The sequence below is a fragment of the Echinops telfairi genome, unplaced genomic scaffold (assembly GCF_000313985.2).
Source record: "Echinops telfairi isolate 266 unplaced genomic scaffold, ASM31398v2 ScPeMD7_23;HRSCAF=83, whole genome shotgun sequence".
Classification (NCBI taxonomy): Eukaryota; Metazoa; Chordata; class Mammalia; order Afrosoricida; family Tenrecidae; genus Echinops; species Echinops telfairi.
In genome coordinates this window covers 15,080,541-15,102,381 of record NW_022103920.1, presented here as the reverse complement: position 1 = coordinate 15,102,381, position 21,841 = coordinate 15,080,541, and the positions used below count along the sequence as shown (strand labels likewise).

The 21,841-nt window shown below is 50.6% G+C and overlaps 1 protein-coding gene across 3 annotated transcripts in view; it reads right to left on the bottom strand.

Moving 5' to 3' along the window:
* CEP41 (centrosomal protein 41) overlaps nucleotides 1–21,841 on the bottom strand; it is a 45,197-nt gene that overhangs the window by 10,986 nt on the left and 12,370 nt on the right. For 2 of the 3 annotated variants that reach the window (XM_045288816.1, XM_045288818.1), the window contains exons 2-5: nucleotides 20,446–20,509; nucleotides 6,882–6,929; nucleotides 2,155–2,216; nucleotides 816–885 (exon numbers count right to left, since the gene is read on the bottom strand). In XM_045288816.1, the coding sequence (XP_045144751.1) occupies nucleotides 816–885; nucleotides 2,155–2,216; nucleotides 6,882–6,929; nucleotides 20,446–20,509 (244 nt within the window). The remainder of the gene's footprint in view (nucleotides 1–815; nucleotides 886–2,154; nucleotides 2,217–6,881; nucleotides 6,930–20,445; nucleotides 20,510–21,841) is intronic. The other variant, XM_045288817.1, reaches the window with a different exon arrangement.

Below are 21,841 nucleotides of genomic sequence, written 5' to 3'. Positions count from 1 at the left end.
GGGTTCGCCGCTCAAGGTACAGCCCACTATGCCACCTCCAGGGCTCCTTAAAAGGAAAGGTGTTTTGTTCACCTTTGTCGGCTCATGGCACCAAATCCTGTGACCTGTAGACCTAGGTCGGTGTGGGTGCTGTCAACGCCACTGCAGCTCGGGGTGAAGCTACAGCGTGGCGCAGAACTGCCCCCTGGGGTTCTGGCGGTCATCTCGATGGACGCTCACCTCCAGGTCTTTTCTCCCGTGGAGCCGCTGGTGGGCTTGAACGGCTGACCTTTTGGTGCTAGCAGATAACTTAATTGCCAGCCCACCTGGGCTCCTTTGTACGTGTCTCAAAAGCCTAACATCAATCCTTTGCGTTAGTTCTGGCTGATAGCGGCCCTGTGGGACGAAGTAGAACTGCCTCTTAGAGTTTCTCAGGCTGCAGCCCCCACTGAAGCAGCGGCGTGGCTGGCGGGTTCACAGCGCTGACTGTTCAGTTAGCAGCTGAGTGCTTCACCACTGCGCCACCAAGGCTCCTTGCAGACACATATAGAAGGCATTGAACAGCACTTGGAGGGGAAAAGTCATTCGTAGAGTTAAGACATCTAAAACATTCACAACTACAGAAACCCAGGAGGTATCTTGTTTTAAAGAACGAGAATGAACAGCTAGCACAGTGGCAAGCGTTTCCCTGAGAGGAACAACTTAATTACAGGTCTCCACATCAAAGCCCCATGTCCCATCCCGAGCAAGCGCAACAAATGTGCCCTGGCAAGTCCTCCCGGCAAAAGGCAGCTCCAATGATCTCCCCACACCCTCAATGACCGGGCTATTATTACCTTCTAGCCTTTGAATCTCCTCAGCTGTCACTTCCAGTGTTTGGTCAGACAGGGAAGCAACCTGGATGACCTGGTAGGAAAAAAAGAGCAAAACGTGTAGGTGTGTGTGTGCGTACGAGAGAGCGTTTTAAACAGAGGTAATACTGCCTGTGCTTTATAAAAGGTGCAGAAACATCAAACACCAAAGAGCCCTGGTTTAAAAGGGCTGCCAGTGTCTAACCGGAAACTGCATTCCGGCTCCCCTCACTCTGGAGGGGGGGGGGGGTGTAATTACACCGCAGAGAGTCACTGCAGAAGAAAAGAGTCATGTTAAGCATCACACAATTAATTCAAAAGCCCAGAAGGACATTTTAGGGGAAGAAATATAAGCAAGGGTTTAAAACCACGTTTGGATGTGCTCTGATCCGAGTATCACACGGTATATATACTTCCTGCAAACGCACACATGACCTGCAGTCGCATAGACTCACACCAATAACTCTTCATCGAAGAGAGACACCAGGGTGATTTTGCATAGCTTGATGACAGTATTGGTGGGGGGGTGCTGCTGGTGCGTCAGTTGAAACTCAGAGTGACCCTACCTACCGGAGAACGGAGCCATGCAAACCTTGTGATGTCTGAGCTCACGGCTGCAGCCGCTGTGTCAATCCACCTCACCGACCCTCCACTTTACCAAGTGTGACGGCCTTCTCCCAAATGAGATCTGTTTGTTCTTCTGCCGGTCCATGGTGCACTCAATGGTCTTTGCCAGCACCACACCTACAGCCCTTGCAAATAACTTCGCTCACAAGACCCAGTACCCAAATCGAGTTACACTGATCCGACTCTTGTTCAGGGGCCTTGTCCACGATTTAAAATGAATGTGCCTGGTCGGAAATTTGAAATGATGGAAGAAAGTGACCCGCCCCAGTAACTGGCCCATGGTAGAAGGGCTTGGAAGGGAGCTAGTCAAAGACGAGACGAGAGATGACTCGGTGCCCACAAAGAAAAATGTCCAGACCCCAAATTCTAGGTTCTAAACATATTCAATGACCTAGCCCAGGAGAAATAAACTTAAACCATAAGCTTGGTGAATAGTCAAAGCTAGAATATCTGAATATCTTTTTGACTTTACAAGGAAGTTTCATACCACCCCTGTGTGGAGACACACACACACACACACACACACTCTCTCTCTCTCTCTCCCTCCCCCCCTCCCTCCCCCTGGGGTGAAAAGCTGGAATCAGGAGACACCCGTCACAATCAGGAGACACCCGTCAGCAATCCCGGAGCAGGCAGCAGAAATGCTCGTATGCACCGACGAACCACTCTGTACTCCAGTGGGCGCTCGGGAACTTACCAGCTGGGCAAAGGTCGTCACTTTAAGTCTCTTGAAAAGCTCATCTTTTTTGTATCTGTAATCTGTAAAACAGGAGAGGGTAAACATCTTTCTAGGTTTATTTCACTTTCTTGGAGCTAAGAATCCATGACTTCTTTCTCATCATTAAACTGCATGCTGCAATCTTTTCCCAAGTTATTTATGCGCTTTTACACCGACTGGAGTTTTCTCTTCCTGGCAACAACACAAGCCAGGTGTGGTGGGTCTTATTAGCACGTCTCCTCATCCTTTCCCTTTGCTTTTCAGGCTGAGTGGATAAGCCAGCTTTCGGCAGTGAGTGCCTGACTCCACACCACCGTTGTCTTCCAGGCTGCTCCCACGGATTCCATACTGTATATTGTATGCATATTTGTCAGTGGCCCCGAGCCCATTTTTAGAAATGAATGGGACGTTCGATGTGGCTACAAGCTGCCCGTGAGGAGAGACCCGGGGAAGCGGAGTGGCCCCCAGGTCACACAGTTGGCAGGATGTTTACACCACACAGTGCTGAGCCCAGCTGGACAAAGAGCACTGCTCTTCCTGAGGTCACATACCACACTCGGGCTATAGGGTGAGGGTCCCCCACCCCCGCCCCCCGCCGAACACAAAGCTGTGTTTCATCTTCAAGACCCCCTGCTACGGGCTTCTCTCCAACCCCAGTGGAGATCAGCTAAGATAGCACTCGATGCAGTGCCCCCTACACCAGAGGGGTTCAAGGGCACCAGGTCTGTGTCTTTATAGGGCTGAGACAGAAGTCGAGTGGGCGTCTGGCTGCACGTGGCTGACTCATTCTTCATATCCCACGAAGCAGGCCTGAGCTGCACACACTTTATGTAGGAAGACACCTACAGCTATGTATGTGCCAAGACAGCTTCCAGAGAACATCTCCGAAGAAGACCGGCCGTGGAGGAGCTCCCAGGGTGGGTCTCCCGCCTGCTCCCACCTCTCACGCCTCTTTTCTAAGTTGTCAGACTGGCGACCAGGACTCCTCGTGATTTCAAAATGGCTCAAGGGTGATTGGACACCTCCTGTGGCCTGTACCCCACAAATGTCTCATCAACCAAGACCTCCAGAAACAAAGGAAAGGGTTGAAAGCATTAAAAAAAGTGTTTCCTTGAAACCCTGGATTATGAATCATCGTCCCCCTGCTCCCCTCCCCACAACAAAACAACAACACCTGCACCGACCAGGTGGTCTCTCTGTGGGACAATGTGGGCTTGGCTCACCAAACACCTTAAGACACGGGGCCAGGAAAGGGTCTGACTTTAAAAGCCAGCCTTTGGTAAAAAGACCAAGACTCCGACACAGAGACGTGGAGCTCCCTGCTCAGAAAGGTGCTCACGAGAACAATCTGGCTCAGAGCTGACCATTCCTACCAGCAACTCTTAGAGCAGCATCTTCTGAACACAAGCCAACAGAGTAGCGGACAGAAGAGCCTAGAACCTGCCGGGGCCGGCTCCAGGTGTGACTGAATCACCACAGCCTTCCCCCTTCTGCCGGCAACTCGCCCACCCAACATCATTGATGTCATGAAAATGGCAATAAATCACACCATGGAGACAATCAACAGCTTTCAAGTCATTCGCAGTAGGCCATCGATCCGTCCATCTCTCTCTGGGATGCTGACCTACTTTGCATTACAGCCTCTCCAATCCCCACTTCCCGAGCACAAACTGTACATGCTCAAGCCCCCTCCCGAGCGAGATGACCTTAGGTGAGACCCCGGCTGTGCCAATCTCATGATTGACAACTCTTAATGTTCTCGGCACGAGTGCTCGAACAACCCCCAGCTGCCCATTTAGCCTCAATGTCCCGTACCTGGTTCTGGTTTAGAAGGACAGCCATCAGTAGGACTCTCGGACATTGTCACCCGGAGGTAAAAGAGCCAAACGCAGTGTGTTTTTACCGCACTTAAGCTTGAGGTTTTATAATTTCAGGGTTTTTTTAAAGGCTGACTCGGAAAGCTCTGTCCGCCTGTCCTCGCAAGAGGAACAGAGCTTTAAGGACGGAGCTTCTGCTGCTGCTGCTCCCCAAACTCTGTGCTGAAGACAAGGGCTCCTCGTTTCAGATGTGTTATCAAATTTTGCTTCTCCAGCAAGTCTGGGGGCTCCGTCTGTCTCTCTCAAGTTACTGGAAGGACAGAGGCCTGACTATCCAGGATGGGTCACACTCGGTCCATCTAGCGTCATCTAGCCACCAGGAACCAAGAATGGCCTTTGTGAGCCGTCAATAGACACAGTGTCTACTTTCCCCCAGACAGAGGTGAACGAATATTCGGATTACAAAGGGTTTTCTTTCCCCTGCGTTTTCAGGGTTCTGTTCAAACATGTTATTAGCAAAGGGAAGTTGGGCTCACAGGAGACGCCAGATCAAGAGAGGCCACAGAATGGGCTTGGGATTTCAGAGCGAGACACGGAATCTCAGGTAACCCGAGTCCAGGGATGGGTCTGGGGTGTCATGAAACAAGACGATACCCTCCTCCCGGGTGACCCCAGAGAACACCTACAGCCGAAGGTGGGACAGGTGAAGGAAATCACTTCCAAAAAGGTAGATTCCCCCACGAGAAACTCAAAATAATTCTAGTCGGGCACCTAAGCCTGAGTGTGTGCGACACGGTGAGGGGCACCTGCAGGCCGACGGAAGGAAGCCACAGGTTCTAAAGAGGGTCAGCAAAGGACTCCAATCCTGATGTGCGGCTCCGGGGAGCTGACCTCCACTTCGCGTTTAGGTCTGAAAGTAACTGCTGTCCTGGTCAGAAGTAGCTCCAACGGGGCTTTGGTCAGGGGGACAGCACGGGCCGTTTGTATGGGACATGGTTCTCGGTGGGAGAGGTGAGGTGACAGACCAGTCAGTGCTGTCTGCCTGTGGAGGAATGAAGGATGACAGCAACGTGACGCTGGTGAGTAAACACGGCTGAAAAGTGTCACCTATTTTATATGCTCATGTATGGGATGCACATCTTTATATTTTAAAATTTAAATATAGTTCCATGCGTAGATCAATATGTAATGTCTATATTTATAGGTTAAAATATGCTCGTCATATAAAATGTATGATCACGAAAGAAGATACGGTGATTTTATGATTGATTGATTTTTTTTTTTTTAAGTTGTTCGCATGACCCCTCACCGCTGAGGAAAACGGCAAATGAAGAGAAGAGTGGGCATAAGGCTGCTTCTCAATCCACATTGGCCGGCAAGGGTTTCCCAGTAGGGGGGCGATTCAAAAGGAACGGAAAGATCATCCTTTGAAATGAAAAGGGCTGTTGTGTTAAAAAGGACAAAAAAAACCCAGCACAAAATCCAGCCTCTCCTGGATTTGCAATCCTCTCTCCCATGAGCTTATTTTCCGAGCCCAGCCCTGAACTGCTGCCAGTCAGAGGGGCGGCTTCCCTCCCGTGAGCAAAGACTCTCCCAGCAGTGGGTTCCCCGACTGGAGCTTTGAGCACGTTCCCCTCAGGAATCTGATGTTCAGACGTCTCCCTCCCTGCCCTCGATGTGTGCCCTTCAGGACCATTTCGGACCCAGAACAGGCAATGACGGCTCTGTGCCCAGGCACGAGTGGCATAGTTTGTATAGATTCATCTTAAAGAAGGAAGGGGGTGAAGTATGGTTTTTAATGCAAAGAAAACCAGACTGCAGTGTGTTGATGATGCAAAATACCCCTTTAAGAATCCATTCTTTCTTTCTTGCGCCTCTCAGTCCTTCATGAACACCCTCTGCGTGTTAGTCAGAGGGATGCTATGACGGACGGACGAGGGACATGATCACCCTGTCCCAGAATATAAGAGACATGACAGATAGGAGCCCCGTAGAGAGACCAGGAAGAGCTCAGAGCGATGGAACGAGACGCCCCAGAGTTTGACCACTCCATCCGACTTCAGCGTATGTGCCGGCACCCACCTCAACAGTCCTATGGACTGTCCCAAGAACCAGCCCATCTGTCTTGGAGAAGGATGGCCAGCATGTTCCTTATAAAGGAGGGTGGAGAGACTTCGTTGCATGTCCTCTGGACATGGTGTCAGGAGAGACCTAACCCCGGGAGAGGAAAGGACGTTACGCTTGGTCACGTAGAAGGGAGGGCAGTGAGAAAGGAGGATGGTGGAGGAGCAGGAGTGGCATGCTGGCTGCCACCATGGGCTCAGACCCGAGGATAGCTACCAGGATGGCCCAGGATGCAGCAGGGTTTCTTTCTACTGTGCAGCGGGTCACTGGGAGTCAGAACCATTCCACCGCCACCTACCAACGAGATCCGGGGGAGCTTCCTGGGTGGCACAGGTGGCTTGTAAGCAATCACAACTCTTGGCCGTGCAAACCTACCCCGAGGCACTGAAGAAGAAAGGCCTGCCACCTGCGTGGTAAAGACGGTCGTAGTCAAGGTAACGCTGTGGGGTACTTCCACTCCGTCACACACGGGCTTGGCTCAGAGTTGAAACCCACCCCAAATGGACCGGGTTTTGAAGAAACTGACAGGACCCACAGGTCAGAATCGTAGCAGCTGGTGAGGATGGTGCAGCGTTCCCACATGCTCCTTTGAGGCCCCATGGCCTGCAGCTCCCGCCCATCTGCCAGACGGCCAGGTGGGCCTCAGGCCCCACCCCTGCAGCGTGTGTTAGCCATGGGGCCTGCACAGTCTGCTCAGAAACATCCAGCAGATAGCACAGCTATGGCAGAGTTCCATGTCTCCCAAACCATCCAAGCGTTACTCACTCTTTTTCATTTCCTCCAGCCTCTCCGTGTACTTCGTCAGACTGTTACCTGGAGAGAGAGTGACACGGGGAGAGCGGTCACAGCTGCACAACGGGGCGCGTGTCACGAAGAACGATACAGGCCCCCAAAGCCCAAATGACCAACGTTGGGTGGGGGCTGTTTTCACTGCGCTTTTTTAAAAGGCAAATGAAAGCCAGTATTTACGAGTGTCATCATCTGATGAACGAGGCAGAGGGGCTGCATTCCCCCTGCTCCCCCAGCCCCAACACCAGGTCGAATTCTCATCATTCAACCTTGGTCTCACATTGTTCTCATTATGAAATCACTTGCATAGAAAAGGACACCATAAGAGAAGGTGCCAACATAACCGGCCCTCAGGAGGCACACCTGGGGAGTACCTTTTTTTCCTCCTTTAAGAGCGAGAACAAGGGTTTTAGATTCGTTTTTAAAGAGAAAAGGAGTCACCCTGTGAGTGTAAAACGGAGAAGTATTCCCTAAACCTTCCCATCTTGTTCGGGGATAGGAGATGCTGGGCATGAGGCCAAAATGGGCCAAACAGTCTCTGGGGTCAGACAGCATCACGGCTAGATGAGGAGGTGAGGGGAAGGTCTGGGTCAGGGACATGTAAGGGGCTGCACACCATATGCACATCCACAAGTTACAGTTTCCTGTGCTTGTCTGTCTTCCTTCTCCTTTTATGGCCCTGTAAGCTCCCCACGGGGAAGGAAGGCAAAAGGGGAGAGAGACAGAAGCCATGTCCTTTGAACGTGCCCTGAGGTTGCCCACGCCAGCCCTCCCTCTGGCTTTGTCCGGGGAGGGGTGGGGGCCCTGCTCTCTGCTACACTCGGCCTGTCACTGCTGGTGCTGATGCTGCAGCCTGAACCGGACCACAGAGTCTGAGACCCGTGGTCCCCTTGGATCGGATTCCTGAGAACGAGCAGCGCCGTCCCACCATGGGGAGCGGCCCCGGCCCAGCCGTCTGACGGCCTGGTTCTACAGCGCGAGGTCCTGGCCAGTTTTCCAGCATTAGAATGGGGCCAGGGTGATTCTGGTTTCCGAAGGAAGGAAATTCTAGCTCTCCAGACAGGGGCTCATATTATTATTATTTTACTGGCAGCCTTCAATTTTGGTTCAATCCAACCCAGCATGAGCTATTTGGCCCCTAAACGGTAGGGGAAGAAAAAGAAAACTTTCAAAAGAATCTCTCATTAGTGAAACTGTGTTCCTAGCTTTTTAAGCCTTGAAAAGACTTAGTCGGATTTGGCCCCAGTGACAGACATAGAAGTGCTTCTGGTTCACGGTCTGAGCTGAGCAGATGTTTTCAAGGCCTGCTCTAACCTTTGGGGTTGGAAGCCGAGAAAAAGCATCCTTGCTCAGAAACCCAAAATATGCCTGCAAGGACCAACTTGACTTGTTTGCTAGTAAGAAATCTTTACCAGGAGTGCCTTATGGACCACGATTCCATGGAGCGCTGCGTTTTGTTGGTTCTTGGACCCCTCCTAAGACTCATCCTGTCTGAACAGGGCCTGAAAGGAGGATTCACTGCCGACCAGACAGCTCACATGGTCTCTTCTGAAGACTCGCCGACCGCCTTGGAGGGGCCACAGACCACCACAGAACAGGAGTGGAACCAAATCGGACGGCTTCCAGATTCTACGGCCTGGGGCTGACCTGAGAGATGACCAGCTCCCTAGAGAAGAAACGGCCACTTCTTCCTGGACACACATCCCTCCTCCAGTACCCCCCACCCTGATGGGGCTTAAACTCCCTGTTCAGTTCCACGGGGGGGTGGGGAGACTGGGTGAAGCAGGATGCTGTCCACCTCCCCATAATCCTATTCTGGAAAATATTTCCCTTGGTGGCTTACCGTTATTGGGGTGGCTCTCCCCCACCCCGAGCTGCGTGTTGTAAAACCCCGCAGTGCCTTTCTTTGAGCTAGGGAAGCTTTCGGCAGTCTGGTCAGGAAGCTGAGGAGCTCTGGTGGTGGTGACGCACTGGGTTGCCATCCAAGTGGTCAACAGTTCGAAACCACCAGCAGCTCCGCGGGAGAAAGTCGGGGGTTTCTACTCCGGTACACAGTGACAGTCCCCGACACCCACAGGGGTCGCGATGAGTCAGCACGGACTCGATGGCAGTGAGGGTCGTGTTTGGCTTGGGTCACGGAGCGTGCCAACGGAATAGACAGCAGCTCGAGTTTACCCAGCAACAGCTCTGTGGGACAAATCAAAGGCCCGGCCTCCTGGTCCGCGAAGATGTCAGACCAGGGTGCCCTCGGGATCATGGTGAGTCAGAGTCCTCAGCACTGACGAGAGCAGGGAACCAGGAGGAGGACTGACCCATCCGGTGACCACGCGAGCCCGTGACTAAAGCACGACCGATAGCTAACCTAGCTCCTCAGACGGCGGCTTCTCGAGTTGTGCTTTCTGAGAAACACAGCTTCACCAGAGGTAAACGTGTAGGGAAGTGTTGCTTCCTTAATGGTGGGAGGTGGGAACCATTTCAGGCTCAGGGTCCCCCGGGGTTTGCTATGTATGGAAAACAATAGGCAACCTTGTTACGGGCTTTATTATCTTTTGGAAAACTGCACGTCCAACTTCCAGCTCGTTAATCTAGAAATGCATCTTTGTTTGACGTTAAAACAAAACAGTTTTAACGAGGACCGGCAAACCAAGTTTAAGAGAAAACAAAACAAAAAAAACTGTTAATCTAGAAACGCATCTTTGTTTGACGTTAAAACAAGAGTTTTAACGAGGACCGGCAAACTAAGTTTAAGAGAAAACAAAACAAAAAACTGTTAATCTAGAAACGCATCTTTGTTTGACGCTAAAACAAAAGTTTTAACGAGGACCAGCAAACTAAGTTTAAGAGAAAACAAAAGAAAAACAAACAGCAATGGTACCCGTGCCTGAGACATTTTCCCAGAGAAGGCTCTGATACCAAATGCCAGCACTCCCTGGTGCTGCCTGAGGAAAGTTTAAATTCTTGGCTCTGGCCTGGGAGGCCCCACAGTTTACCTACCTCTTCAATCTTGCTTTAATTACTAAACTTGACAACTCTCTGTTAGTCCTCCCGGCTCTCTAATGTGCCACCTTGTCCCCGTAATCATAACAGATCACCCACCAGAGGTGACCTTTCCCTCCTTGAAACTCTGACAGCTCGCCGATTACCACTCGGCAAGGCATCTGTCAGTGCACTGCTTTATTTCTGTGCAAGTCTTATCTGCCTTGTTATGCCGAAAGCGAAAATCAGGTCCACGCAGAGGCTGTTTGTATCCCTCCGGTTGCCTGGCACGGGCTGGCGCTGGGTGCCATCAAGCTGGTTCCGATGCATCTTGGCCTTCCAGGACGGAGGTGATCTTGCCTCCCAGGGTGTCCTGGGCTGTGGTCTAGCTGCGAGTACGTACCCAGGCCTTTTCTCCCAGGGCGTGTCTGGTGGGTTCGAACCCCTGACCTTTCGTGTAGCGGCCAACTCTGCCCCACTGCACAACCGGGCTCCTGGGCACCAACTGAGATGCACCTCCCACTGCAAGAGCTCCTGCGTGAAGAAGCCACATACCCAGGGCTCCGCTCATATTGCAAATCGCCACCCCAATGGGCTTGGAACTTTATTCGTTCACTTGCTTTTCCTTCAAACGCCCGACGGTCTGGTTTAGACACCGAGTGTCCTACTTCGATGAGCCACGGCGTTTCAGGACTCAGACCCCCTAGGCATGGACGAGGGGGCTTCGAAATGTTTGTGGAAGAAGCCCATGATCTTTTCCATTCCTGTATTCCACGATCTTTGAGAAGACCCCTTGCCTGGGGCGGTGTTCAGCTGCCCCTTGGTTGACAACGTGAATCGGGACCAGGAGACGGCAGACGTCTCACCATTAGTGTCCACACCAAATGGCCTCCCCGGTGCTATGCCAGGAAGAGCCCGATCGATGACGGCGCGCCTCATTGGTTAGGTCTTTCCCATCGCCCCCCCCCCCCCCAATTCAGTAACACTGTTTGTACTGAGCCAGCGAGAGAAACGCGTGGCTGTGAGCAGCAGTGGGCTAAAGTGGGCAGGATTTATAAGGCGAGAACTCGGTTGCTAAGAGACCACTCGGGGCTTTCTTTCCGTTCCATCTCTCCCTCCTCTACAGAGGCCTTGCTCGCTGGCTCGCAAGGAGCTGAGTGCTGGCTAGAGGCACAGTGGTGCTTTGTGAATCTTAAGGAATGGTGTGTGAGGATAATGGTGGCTGGCTGGTTAAGGGCTTCTGCATACACGTCTTCATTTGACCTAAGAAAGATAATTAGATCCCAAAGAAACATGCGCAGGGGCCCTCCTCTGTGGCGAGGCTCGGTCTCCACCAGGATCCAAGCAAACGTTCAGGGAAGTCGGAAATCGCAACAAGCGCAGAGAGCAGGCGGCCAGCTTGTGTGGAGATAAGAGGAGGCCAGGGTCGTCATGAGGCTAGGAAGGGCTTCATGGAAAACATCTAAGGCATTTGGAAGAGCTGGAAAAGTTGGGGGAACGTGTGGGAGTCTGCAGGGGACCTCAGCAAGGCCCAGTTGGCAGGGGCTGACCTAGAGGGAGCCGGGCAGCTCAGACCGCGTCCCCGACCAGCCTCGGGGCTGCAGAGCAGGGGCCCAGGCAGTGCTCAGGAACATTCGCGATGCCTGTGCGGTGTCTGAGCAAACACCAGTAGGGCTTCATCAGAGCAGAATCCCCTGATGGCCCAGGCTGGGAGGCTGGGGGTGTACAGGAAAGGCAGCTGAAGTGCAGAGTCATTCGGAGAAGGCCAATGGTGGCTGGACATCACAGTTGGAGTCCATTCGAAAAGGAGAGCCAGAGGGCCAGGGGCGAACCAAGCACTCCTCCCCAGGAAAAAGCTAGTGGCATCTTTGAAGAGCTCTCAGAAACTCTCACTGCGACCCCACAGGACAGGGCAGAAGTGCTCCCGTGGGGTTCTGAGACTCTATCTTGTCCTAAGTAGAAAGCCTCATCTTTCTCCCCCCCAAAACGGCTGGTGGTTTCGAACTGCTGACCTTGTGGGTAGCAGCCCAAGTGTAGCCCTTCTACATCACCAGGGTTCCTTGGAAGAACTCGGTAGGAGGCTCTCTACATGGCGGCATCCTGGCAATCTCCCTTTCCTGTGATCACCTCTGAGTTGCTCTTGGGTGAGAACAGAGGAGAGACCCAGCTCGTTCACCCAGGGTGGGGAAGGCTCAGGTCTCCCTGTGCCCGCTTCCGCTGCTCCGAGGGAGCGCACGGACACCTGACAGGCGGAAGTGCAGTCAGGCCACGCTGGTGCTCTCCACCAGGGCTCCTCACGCTGACCTCCAAGTGACAGAACCCTGGGGCCTGGGCTGCCCAAGGCTCTGGGGGCCACCCACAGGGCTGAACGGGTCCGCAATCTTGGCCCATAGCCCACGGCCCTCAGGCCCCTGGGCAAAGTCTTCTCAATTCTCAAGGTACGTCGCAAGGAGAGCAGAAAAGCATCTGTCAGAGGAAATCTCTCAGCTGGCTTTAAAATCATCTCTAGATTTGAATCAACACCACCGACAGGGTTTCTCCTCCCATGCTGCCTTTAAAATACTTGAGATTTTCAGCAATCAAAGAATGCCTTGGGCCCTCCAACAGCTATTATCAAACTAGTGTGGGGGAATTTCTGCTTCCAGGGAGATGAGAGCCAGGAGCTTTTCCTACTCCCTCCGAGTAGAACAATAAAGAGCCCCAACAACCCACAGAACGGGAGAAAATATTTGCCAATCATATTTCTGATCAGGCCCTAGTATGCAGATTAGATAAAAGAACTCCTGCAACGCAACAGTAAAAAGACAAGCCAATTCAAAACAAAACGAGCACGCAAATGACTTGAATAGGCACGTCCCCGGAAAGAGCCACACACGCCGTTAAGTACACGAAAATGCAAATCAGAACCACAAGTGAGATGCCACTTCACACCCACTAAGACAGTCATAATCGCATAATCAAAAGCCCGGACAGTAACTGCTGGCCGGGTGGGTAGGGTACAGCTCCCTCCCACACCGCTAGCAGAGATAGCAAAATGGTGCCACAGCTTTGGAAAACTGTCAGGCCCCATCTCAAAAAATCAAGTCTACGGTGGCCCCGTGAACCAGCCGTGCTCACCCTGTCGTTGTTGGCTGCCGTCCAGCCAGTGACCATGCAGAATGGTCTTCTGCAGCAGAGGGAAGCATGGCCCGGTCCGCATTGTCCGTTAGATACCCGCCCCTGTGGCCACCGTGTCACTCCATCTCACTGAGGGTCTTCAGATTTTTTGGTGACCTTCTCATGCTAATCTTCCCCAAACCAAAAACTTAACTCTCTGTCATCGAGTTGATTCGTGGTGACCCTCCACGACAAGGTGGCACTGTCCCTTCTGGGTTCCAAGGCTTTGACTGGTAAGGAAGTCGGCAGCTTCCGATGTCTCCTGAGGAGCAGCTGCTGGGTTCAAACAGTTCACTCTGCGGTTCGCAGGTCACAGTGCAAAGCCTACTGTGCTGCCAGGGTCCCTGTAAGTCTGATCCTTTGTTCTCAAAATCAACACGTGAAATACACATAGTTACTGTAGGAGCCAACCATTCTCATCCTAGGTCCTCAACAAATTGAATATCGAGTCACCATAGGAACAGCAATTCTACTCCTAGGGATACCTACAACCAAAAAGAACAGAAAACCTATTGTTGTCTGTTGCATACAAATGTTCACAGCCATGTTATTCATAATAGCCCCAAAGGATTAAAAAAAACAACAACCTGACTATCCACTAACCCATGGATGGCCAAACAAAATGTCAAATATTTATCAAAAAAACAAACCGACCCCCAAACCCGCTGCTAGAGTTGATTCTGACTTATAGAGGGCCTATGGGGCAGAGAAGAGGTGCCCTACGGGGTTCCCAAACTGTAACTCATCACAACAGCAGCGGCTACGGCTGTCTCCCGTGGAGCGACTGGTGGGTTCCAATTGTTGACCTGTCGGATCGCAGCTGAGTGCTTTAATCCCTGTGTCCCCATGGCTCACTTAGAAGCTCAAGATAGTAAGATATAAGGTGGCAATCAAAGGGCATGAAGTACTGATGCACGCTATCACGTGGACAAACCTCGAGAACACTATGCTAAGTGACAGGAATCAATGCCTTATAGGATTCCACGAATGGGCAACATCCAGAGTGGGAAAATCCATCAGATCAGTGGCGTCCAGGGCCTGGGGAAGGGAGGCAGGGAGAGGGACTGACTGCTAATGGGCCTGGGTCTTCTGTTTGAGGTGGTGGAAATGTTCTGGGTAGCCGGTGGCCAGACCCCCCCCAATTTAAGAATAATCTCAAAACCTCTGAACTGTGTTCTTGAAGTGGATGGATTTTATTGTATAGGATTTAGATGTCGAGTTGTAAAAGTAACTAATTAGAAAACATTTGAAGGTTAAACGTCGGATGAACAAACTGAACGCAGGAGTCTGACCGGTGGGGAGAAACGGGAGTGCCTGAACGGCTGAGTTCCTCACGGTTTCTTTTTGGCCTGCCCCACATCACCCAAACCTGGGGTAGGGCACAAAAGGTAACTAAAAGCAGTGCTGGTGGCACCGTGCGTTACACGGTGGGATGCTAACCACACAAGTCAGCAGTTCAAACCCACCAGCTGCTTCTTAGGAGAAAAAAAAAGGGAGCTTTCTACTCCCATACAGATCTATAGCCTCGGAAGTCCACAGGGGTAGTTTTACCCTGTCCAGGGAGCTGCGACGAGAAGGAAGGGACTCGGTGGCAGGGAGTCTGGAGTTTGGGGTGACAGTGTAAGGAGATGGGAATAAAAAGATGGATAAAGGTATCCCATCCTGGCATTAAGTGAAGGAAAGGGGGAGTCCCTGTACATCACCAGAAAAGTCAACTTCTGAGAATGGAGAGTTCACCAGAGATGGAGAAGGGCATTACAGAATGGTACAAGGGCCAGTTCACTAAGGAGACAGAGCGATTCTACATACACTGCCATGCACCATGTTCAGAAATGGACAGATCTGAAAGCAGTCCTGGAGAAACCCACAATAGAGGCGGAGGCGTCACTTCGCACCTAACAGGTGACGGGAGACACTAGACAGGGAACCCAGCAGGTCTCTGGAAGCATTTCACACCCTCATCGGCCAGCAGGGTCTCACCAGTATTTTCACAACAAGATGCTATTCGTGGTGTCCACAGATCCTATAACAAGGTAGGGCATATTCTGGGCAATAAAAGCAACCTCCAGACATTTTTAAAAAAACTAAAACCATAGAGTATGTTCTCTGACCACAATAGGACCAAGCTAGAAACCGATGACCAAAAGATAGCAGGAACATCTTTAAACACTTGGCAACGAACCACATGTCTAAATTATTCTTGGGTTAAAGAGTAAGTCTTGAGGGATATATAAAGTACATGGAACGGAATGACAATGCAAAACATAGCAAAATGTGTGGGACGTGGCTACCGCAGTGCCCCAAAGGAACAGGAGCACACTAGCTGCACACATTTCAAAAGAGGAGAACTTTCTAATTCAGAACCAGCAGCGGAGAGTCCACTCAGCACAACAGAAGAAAGGGAGTAACAAGAGCAGAATCCCACAAAATGAAAAAGAGTAAAGTAACAGAGAAATACGGAAGAGACTAATGGCTGGTGTCTGGATGAAACTGGCTGGCAAGACTGAGCCCCAGAAGGGCACCAATAACTGTTCCAGAAATGCCATCGGAGCTATCACGAGCAGCCCGGTGGCCATCTGAAGGATAACCCCCTGAAACACATACATTTGACATCTTAGATAAAACGGACCAATGCTTCAAAATCACTAGCACACTGGATGTGAAACAGATCATTTGGACAGCCCTACTGTTTAGTTGCTTGGAAGTCAGTTCTGGCTCACAGCGATCTTATGTACAACAGAACAAAACGGACTAGTCCTGTAACTACTAAAATATTTTGAATCCCAAATTTAAAGTTTTTCAAAAAAGAAATTCCAGGCCCAGATGGTTTCACTGGAGAGATCTGTCAAACATTTACAAAATAGTTAACACTGAGTCAATATGATTTTATGCAGAAAACAGAAGAGAAGGAAATACTTCACAACTCATTGTATGAAGCAAGTGTTACACTGATCTTAAAAACAGTAAAAAAATGACCCTTTAGACCAACATTCCTCATGAGTATATACTGAAATCTTCAGCAAAGCTTAAAGTAAAACTCAGCGATATGGATAAAAAGAAAACTATGTACTATGACCATGTTCATAAAGTAGAAGATATCAATTTGTCCCCAAATTATATCCAACCAGATTTATCACAACTCCTATCAAAAGCTCAGCAATAAATATATATATATATTTAAATGCAAATAAGACTATTCTAAAATTTATACAGGAGCAAAAGAATTTTAAGAGCTAGAACAATTCTGAAAATAAAAAGTGGGCAGACTCAGACTACTTGATTTCCTATACAATTCACTACACGGCTACAGTAATCAAGACACAGAGATCAATGGAAGAGACCCAGGCTCACATGGACACGTGCTCAATTTATTTTTGACAGCGATGCACAGGTAACGCATAGATGCTGGAAGAGTCTGGCAACCAAAGGCAGGGAAAAAAACAAACCTCCAAGTCTCACACCGCGTAGAGAAATTACCTCAAAATGTATTGCGGACTTACAGTATGAAAAGTAAAGCAATAGAACTTTTAGGAAAAGCTAGGCAAAGAGTTCTTTGGCTCAACTACAAATGCCTGCTCCCAAGAGGAAAAACTGATCACTTGTATTTCTTCGCTCTTCAAAATGCCTCTGAAGAGAAGGCAAAGACAAGCTGCAAGCGAGGAGAAAATGTCTGCAGATCTAGATCCTGCAACGGGATGCGTAGCTAGACTACTGTATACAAAGAACTCCCAAAACTCAACAGGAAAAAAGCAAACGATCCTTCTTAGAATGAAGACAGAAGACAGGGACAGATAGGTCTTTCACCAGAGGATGGACGGATGACAACAAGCACATGCCAAGGTGATCGGCATCACGAGCCATTCGGGGAAACGCAACGGAAAACGGCCACGAGAGACTACGTACTTGGGAAGAATGATTAAAATACAAAGGGGCGACGGCAGCAGCCGTTAGTGAGGATGTGGAGAAACACATACATTGCTGGTGGGAACATACTAGAATACGGCTGCGCTGGACAACAATTTGGAAGCTTCTTGTAAAAAACTATACATGCAACTATCATATAACCCAACAATTGGCACGCTCAGGCAATTACTGCTGACAAATTTAGACATAACATTTGCACATAAATCCAATCTGTCTATGAATGTTTATACTGCTATTGTTAGTGATTCTGAGCCCTGGTGGCGTAGTGGTTACTTGTTGGACTGCTAGCCCCAAAGGTCAGCAGTTCTAAACCACCAGCTGCTCCCCTGGGGAAAGATGAGACTTTCTATACGATAAGGCTTTCTACTCCAGTAAAGATACAGTCTTGGAAACCCACAGCACCGGCTCGTCTCTGTCCTATAGGGTCACTAAGAGTCAGCACTGACTGGATGGCAGTGAGTGAGTGAATTGTTAGCAGTCGTCAAAAACTGGAAACCACCCAGATGTCATTCAACAGGTAAATCGCTCAAACTGCGGTACATCCATCCCATGCTAGCGAATACTATGCAGGAATACACAGAACAAACTATTGGTACATGCAACCACCTGAATCAATCTGCAGAGGACTGAGCTAGTGGGAAAAGAAGCCGATCCGAGCGGATTTCATTGATACAGACTTGGTGATAGGATGAGATGACAGAAATGGAGAACAGATTAGTGGTTACCAGATGTTAAATGGGGGTGGAGATGTGAAATTGGGCAGGGGGTGGGGCTATACAAAGGGCAACCCACGCAGGGATCCGTGTGGTGATGGAAATGGTCTACATCTTGATACCAAAATCAGACCCGCTGCCACCAGGCTGATTCTCTCATATGATCCTGTATGGGGTTCCCGGGACTGGAGATCTTGACAGGCACCGACAAACCTCACCCTTATCTCATGGGGCATCTGGTGCAACCAGTGCTTATGTCCCCTAGCACCCCAGGGTGCCCTCGTATAAAGCAGGAGTCATCAAAGCTGACGTTTCTGGTTACGACACTACAGTACAACTTCACAAGGTGCTAAATTGTGGGAAACCAAGTCAAGGGCACACAGAACTTCTAGGGTTCCTTACAATTGCATACGAGTCTATAATTCTCCAAAACAAAAATTTAGTTAACAAAAAATTAGTCTAAAAATTAGAATCTCACGATAGACTAATATGTAGTCATTTACTACATCTCATAAAAAAGTAGAAATTAGTATCATCAGCTTTACAAAAGTTAAATTTTATTTCAGACACCAGGATTGCATCAAATTTTGGATATAAATTAAGGAACTGATGAGAAAGAAAGAATTTTCTTCTTTCTCAAATTCAATTTCCTGAAGGGAGAGGGGGGAAAAAGCAGCAACTACAAAGGTAGAAACAAAACTATTATGTAAAATAATAAACCTGAGTGCTTAAATCTACGATAAGAAACCCACCAGCTGCTCCACGGGAGAAAGATGAGGCTTTCTACCTCCCCGTCAGTTACAGCCTCAGAATCCCACAGGGACAGTTCTACTGTCCTACTGGGTCACCATGAGTCGGAATCGGCCTGATGCTGTGAAATTTCTAAGTCTGAGAGGTCCCAAAGAGGACCGCAAGCTGGTTTACACATTGGGCTGCTGATCTCAGGGTCAGCAGTTCAAAACCACGAGCTGCTCCACAGGAGACAGAAAAGGCTTTCGACTCTTCTCCCTCTTGGATGCCCACAGAGCGATTCTACCCTGTCCGATGGGCATCGACTCAGTGGCAGTGAGTCTGTGTTGTTTTTGAGTACCGGTCTCACATGTGGCAGAGCAGACCAGTGCTCCACAAGGTTCCCAGCGGCCAATGGCCAGACCTTTCTTCCCAGGTGCCGCTGGGTGGCCTCAAACCTCCGGCCAGTTAGTCAGCAGCTGAGTGAAGCATTTGCACCAACCAGGGACTTTAGTCTTCTCCAACAGTCTTTAAAGTGCTATCTGGATCCGGAGAACACAGCATTTTCCTCCCCGATGCTTACCTAACACACCAAACTAAGCTCACCGCCATCTAGCCGACTGCCAGTCACAACACACTATGAAGGGTTTCGGAGGCTTTGTGAAACTTTCTGGGCGCACCCTTGCACGAGTTACCAGAATACCCGGTATAATTAAATGACTGCCTCATCTTTCTCCCACGGAGCAGACCAGGCTTGGAACGCTGATCCCCAGGTTAGCAGTGCAACGCTTACCCAGCAGCGCCACCTGGGCTCCTAGCTGACCTCCCAGGAGAGCTTATTCCAGAAGGGAGGGTCACAGGTGCAGTCCTGAGGAGACAGACAGAGGTGATGGAGTTGGAGGTAGCGTGGGGAGAAGCAGCAGGTGAGGGGAAAGGCAGGGTAGCGAGCCCTGAGCCAGGACACTAGACTTGGCACTGGCCTCCAGCATGGACACCCTCGTTCTGCGTGCAAGTCCCCCTCCTCCTTAAAGCACCGCGAGTCGTTTTATTTCCCAGACCCGGCCACAGGGAGAACCGCAGGGATCAGTGTGCCGCACAGCAGGACAAACGCTGGAAGCAAGGGACCGAGAACGGGCTCTGCTAGTGTGTTCCATTTGACACGCTTCCGCCCATGTGCGACGAGGAAACACACTTGAGAGGGTAACGCTGGTGGAGGTGGCGGGAGGAAACCATTGACAAAATGAATGAGGCGATTTCAAGTGTCCACATCCTGACTTTCCTCCTCAGTTGCCTAGTTATTGAAAGTGCCTGTGGGGGCGGATTCAGTTTAGAGTCTGATGCTCTGCGTGGAGAAAGCAAACACACGAATGCACCGGGCTGTCACGAGGCTGCACATCCGCCGAGTCTGGTGAGCTGTCTCCACCACCCGACGCTGCAAACCCCCCTGAACACGTAAATTAGCGCGCCTCATCAACGTCACGGTCGCAGCTCATTTAATTATATCGGGTATTCTGGTAACTCATTCAAGGGTGCTCGCCTGCACTTGAATCCAAGTTCCTTGATTGAAGAATAATGATTCACACTCTGTGAGACCTCTCATCAGCTGCGATGCTTCATGTGGGCGGCACTCGACAAATAGCGACCTGAACAAAGGCGGGTGTGCGTCATGGATGGCCACCAGCTCATAGGAACCGTCTCCGCGTGTTCCCCATTGGACGTGGAGCGCCTGATTGTCTGCAAGGCCGTGGCCCTGCGGCTTCCCCGTGTCTGCAAATTTCTACCTCTCCATTTAGGAGACTTCTAACCCTTCCTCTCCCACCGCCTTGGTAGTAAGGAATCATCAAGCAAAATTAGGCGAATGCAAATGTCAACGGATGCGCTTAAAAACAGCTTTTACAGAAAGTCCTGGGCGGCCCTGAAAGATTAATTAGCAAGATGGGGAGAAACTTTCAGCTGTGACTTAAACCAGGCACACTTCAGTCGTCAGCGGGCTACTAGATTTTCAAACAAAGACAGGTGGAGGTTTTCAAATCGTTACTCACCTGTGTCCAGCCTCGACTTGACATGTTGGTACCTGGGATTCTGGGGAATCCTTTTCGTCAGATACTACAAAATAGGAAAAGTCCACTGTCAGTGGGCTAATGTCAGGGTAAGGGTAGCCACGTTGGGAGACGGCCCGGTAACTTGAAAACTGGGAGGTGTGCTACAGTGTCACCCAAGGCAAAGATGGAAGGGGTTTTAGAAGCCCCGCCCACATCGGTCATCTAGCCTCAGCACCCCACGGGTGAAAAGTTCTTGTCCTAGGTGCCAGCGAGCTGGTTCGGCCTCCTAGCCCCCTAACGGACGACAGCATGAAACACCCCCCATGAAAAACCCCCGGTCCTGGGCTGTCCTCAGTGGTGCTGAGGTTTGTGCCCATAGAGGCAGCCACTATGTCCATGCATCTTGCCGAAGGTCTTCCTCTTTCCCTGCCCCTCCACTTTACCGAGCAGGATGCCCCTCTTCAGGGGCTGGTCTCTCCCGACCACAACGACAAAGGCTCGCCATTCTTGCCTCTCAGGAGCATTCAGGCTATCCTGTTTCCAACACGGGTGAAGGCAGCTATCTGTTTCTGTCAAAGTACTTCCACATTTTGTCAAAATACTCTCTCTGGGTTGAAGAAAACAGGCCCCCAAGGCCTTTCGTGAGCCCAAAGCAGTCTCCCTGCAATGCCCATCCTCCCGCCCATCGTTGTAACCCAGTGTGAGTCATCTCCCTGCCTCAAGACATCTGGTAAGATCACAGATTTCTTCTCCCGTGTTGGACGTGTTATCAGGAGAGACAACCCCCTGGAAGACATCATGCTTGCAAAGCATGGTCATCACAGAAGGGCAAGCGCTCAGTGAGATGGGCGGCATGGTGGCCGCAACAACAGGCTCAAATGTTGACAAGCGGGAGGCTGGCTCGGGGACAGGCAGGGTTTTAATCTGTTGTTCAGTCTCCAGGGGTTAGCGCTGACATGGGGACACCTAACCACAAGGAGCCCTAGTGGTGCAGTGCTTAAGTGCTTTGCTGTGAACCCAAAGGCTGGTGGTCGGAAGCCCCCGGTCACCCCCCAGGAAAAAGCAGCGGGAACCTGCTTCCATCAAGATTTACCGCCTTGGAAACCCTATGGGTGTGTGTGTGTATGGGGACTCTTCTCTGTCCTATAGGGTCACACTACCAGTCAGAATCAACTTGATGGCAGTGGGCTTAGGTAATCATAGTTGCTAGGCCATCGCTTCTGGATTCCTACCAACCTCTGCCCTAAAAGCACTGTGTGCAATCCAGGCCGGAGGTGGTGGCCCCGGCTGGGCTGGCCTCTCTGGCTGCTTGCTGCCCTGGGGGTGGCTGTGCTCAGAGTAAGTCTGCAGCTCCCACTTTAGTCCTCAGCTCTTTGGAAGCAAGCGCAAGGCTCAT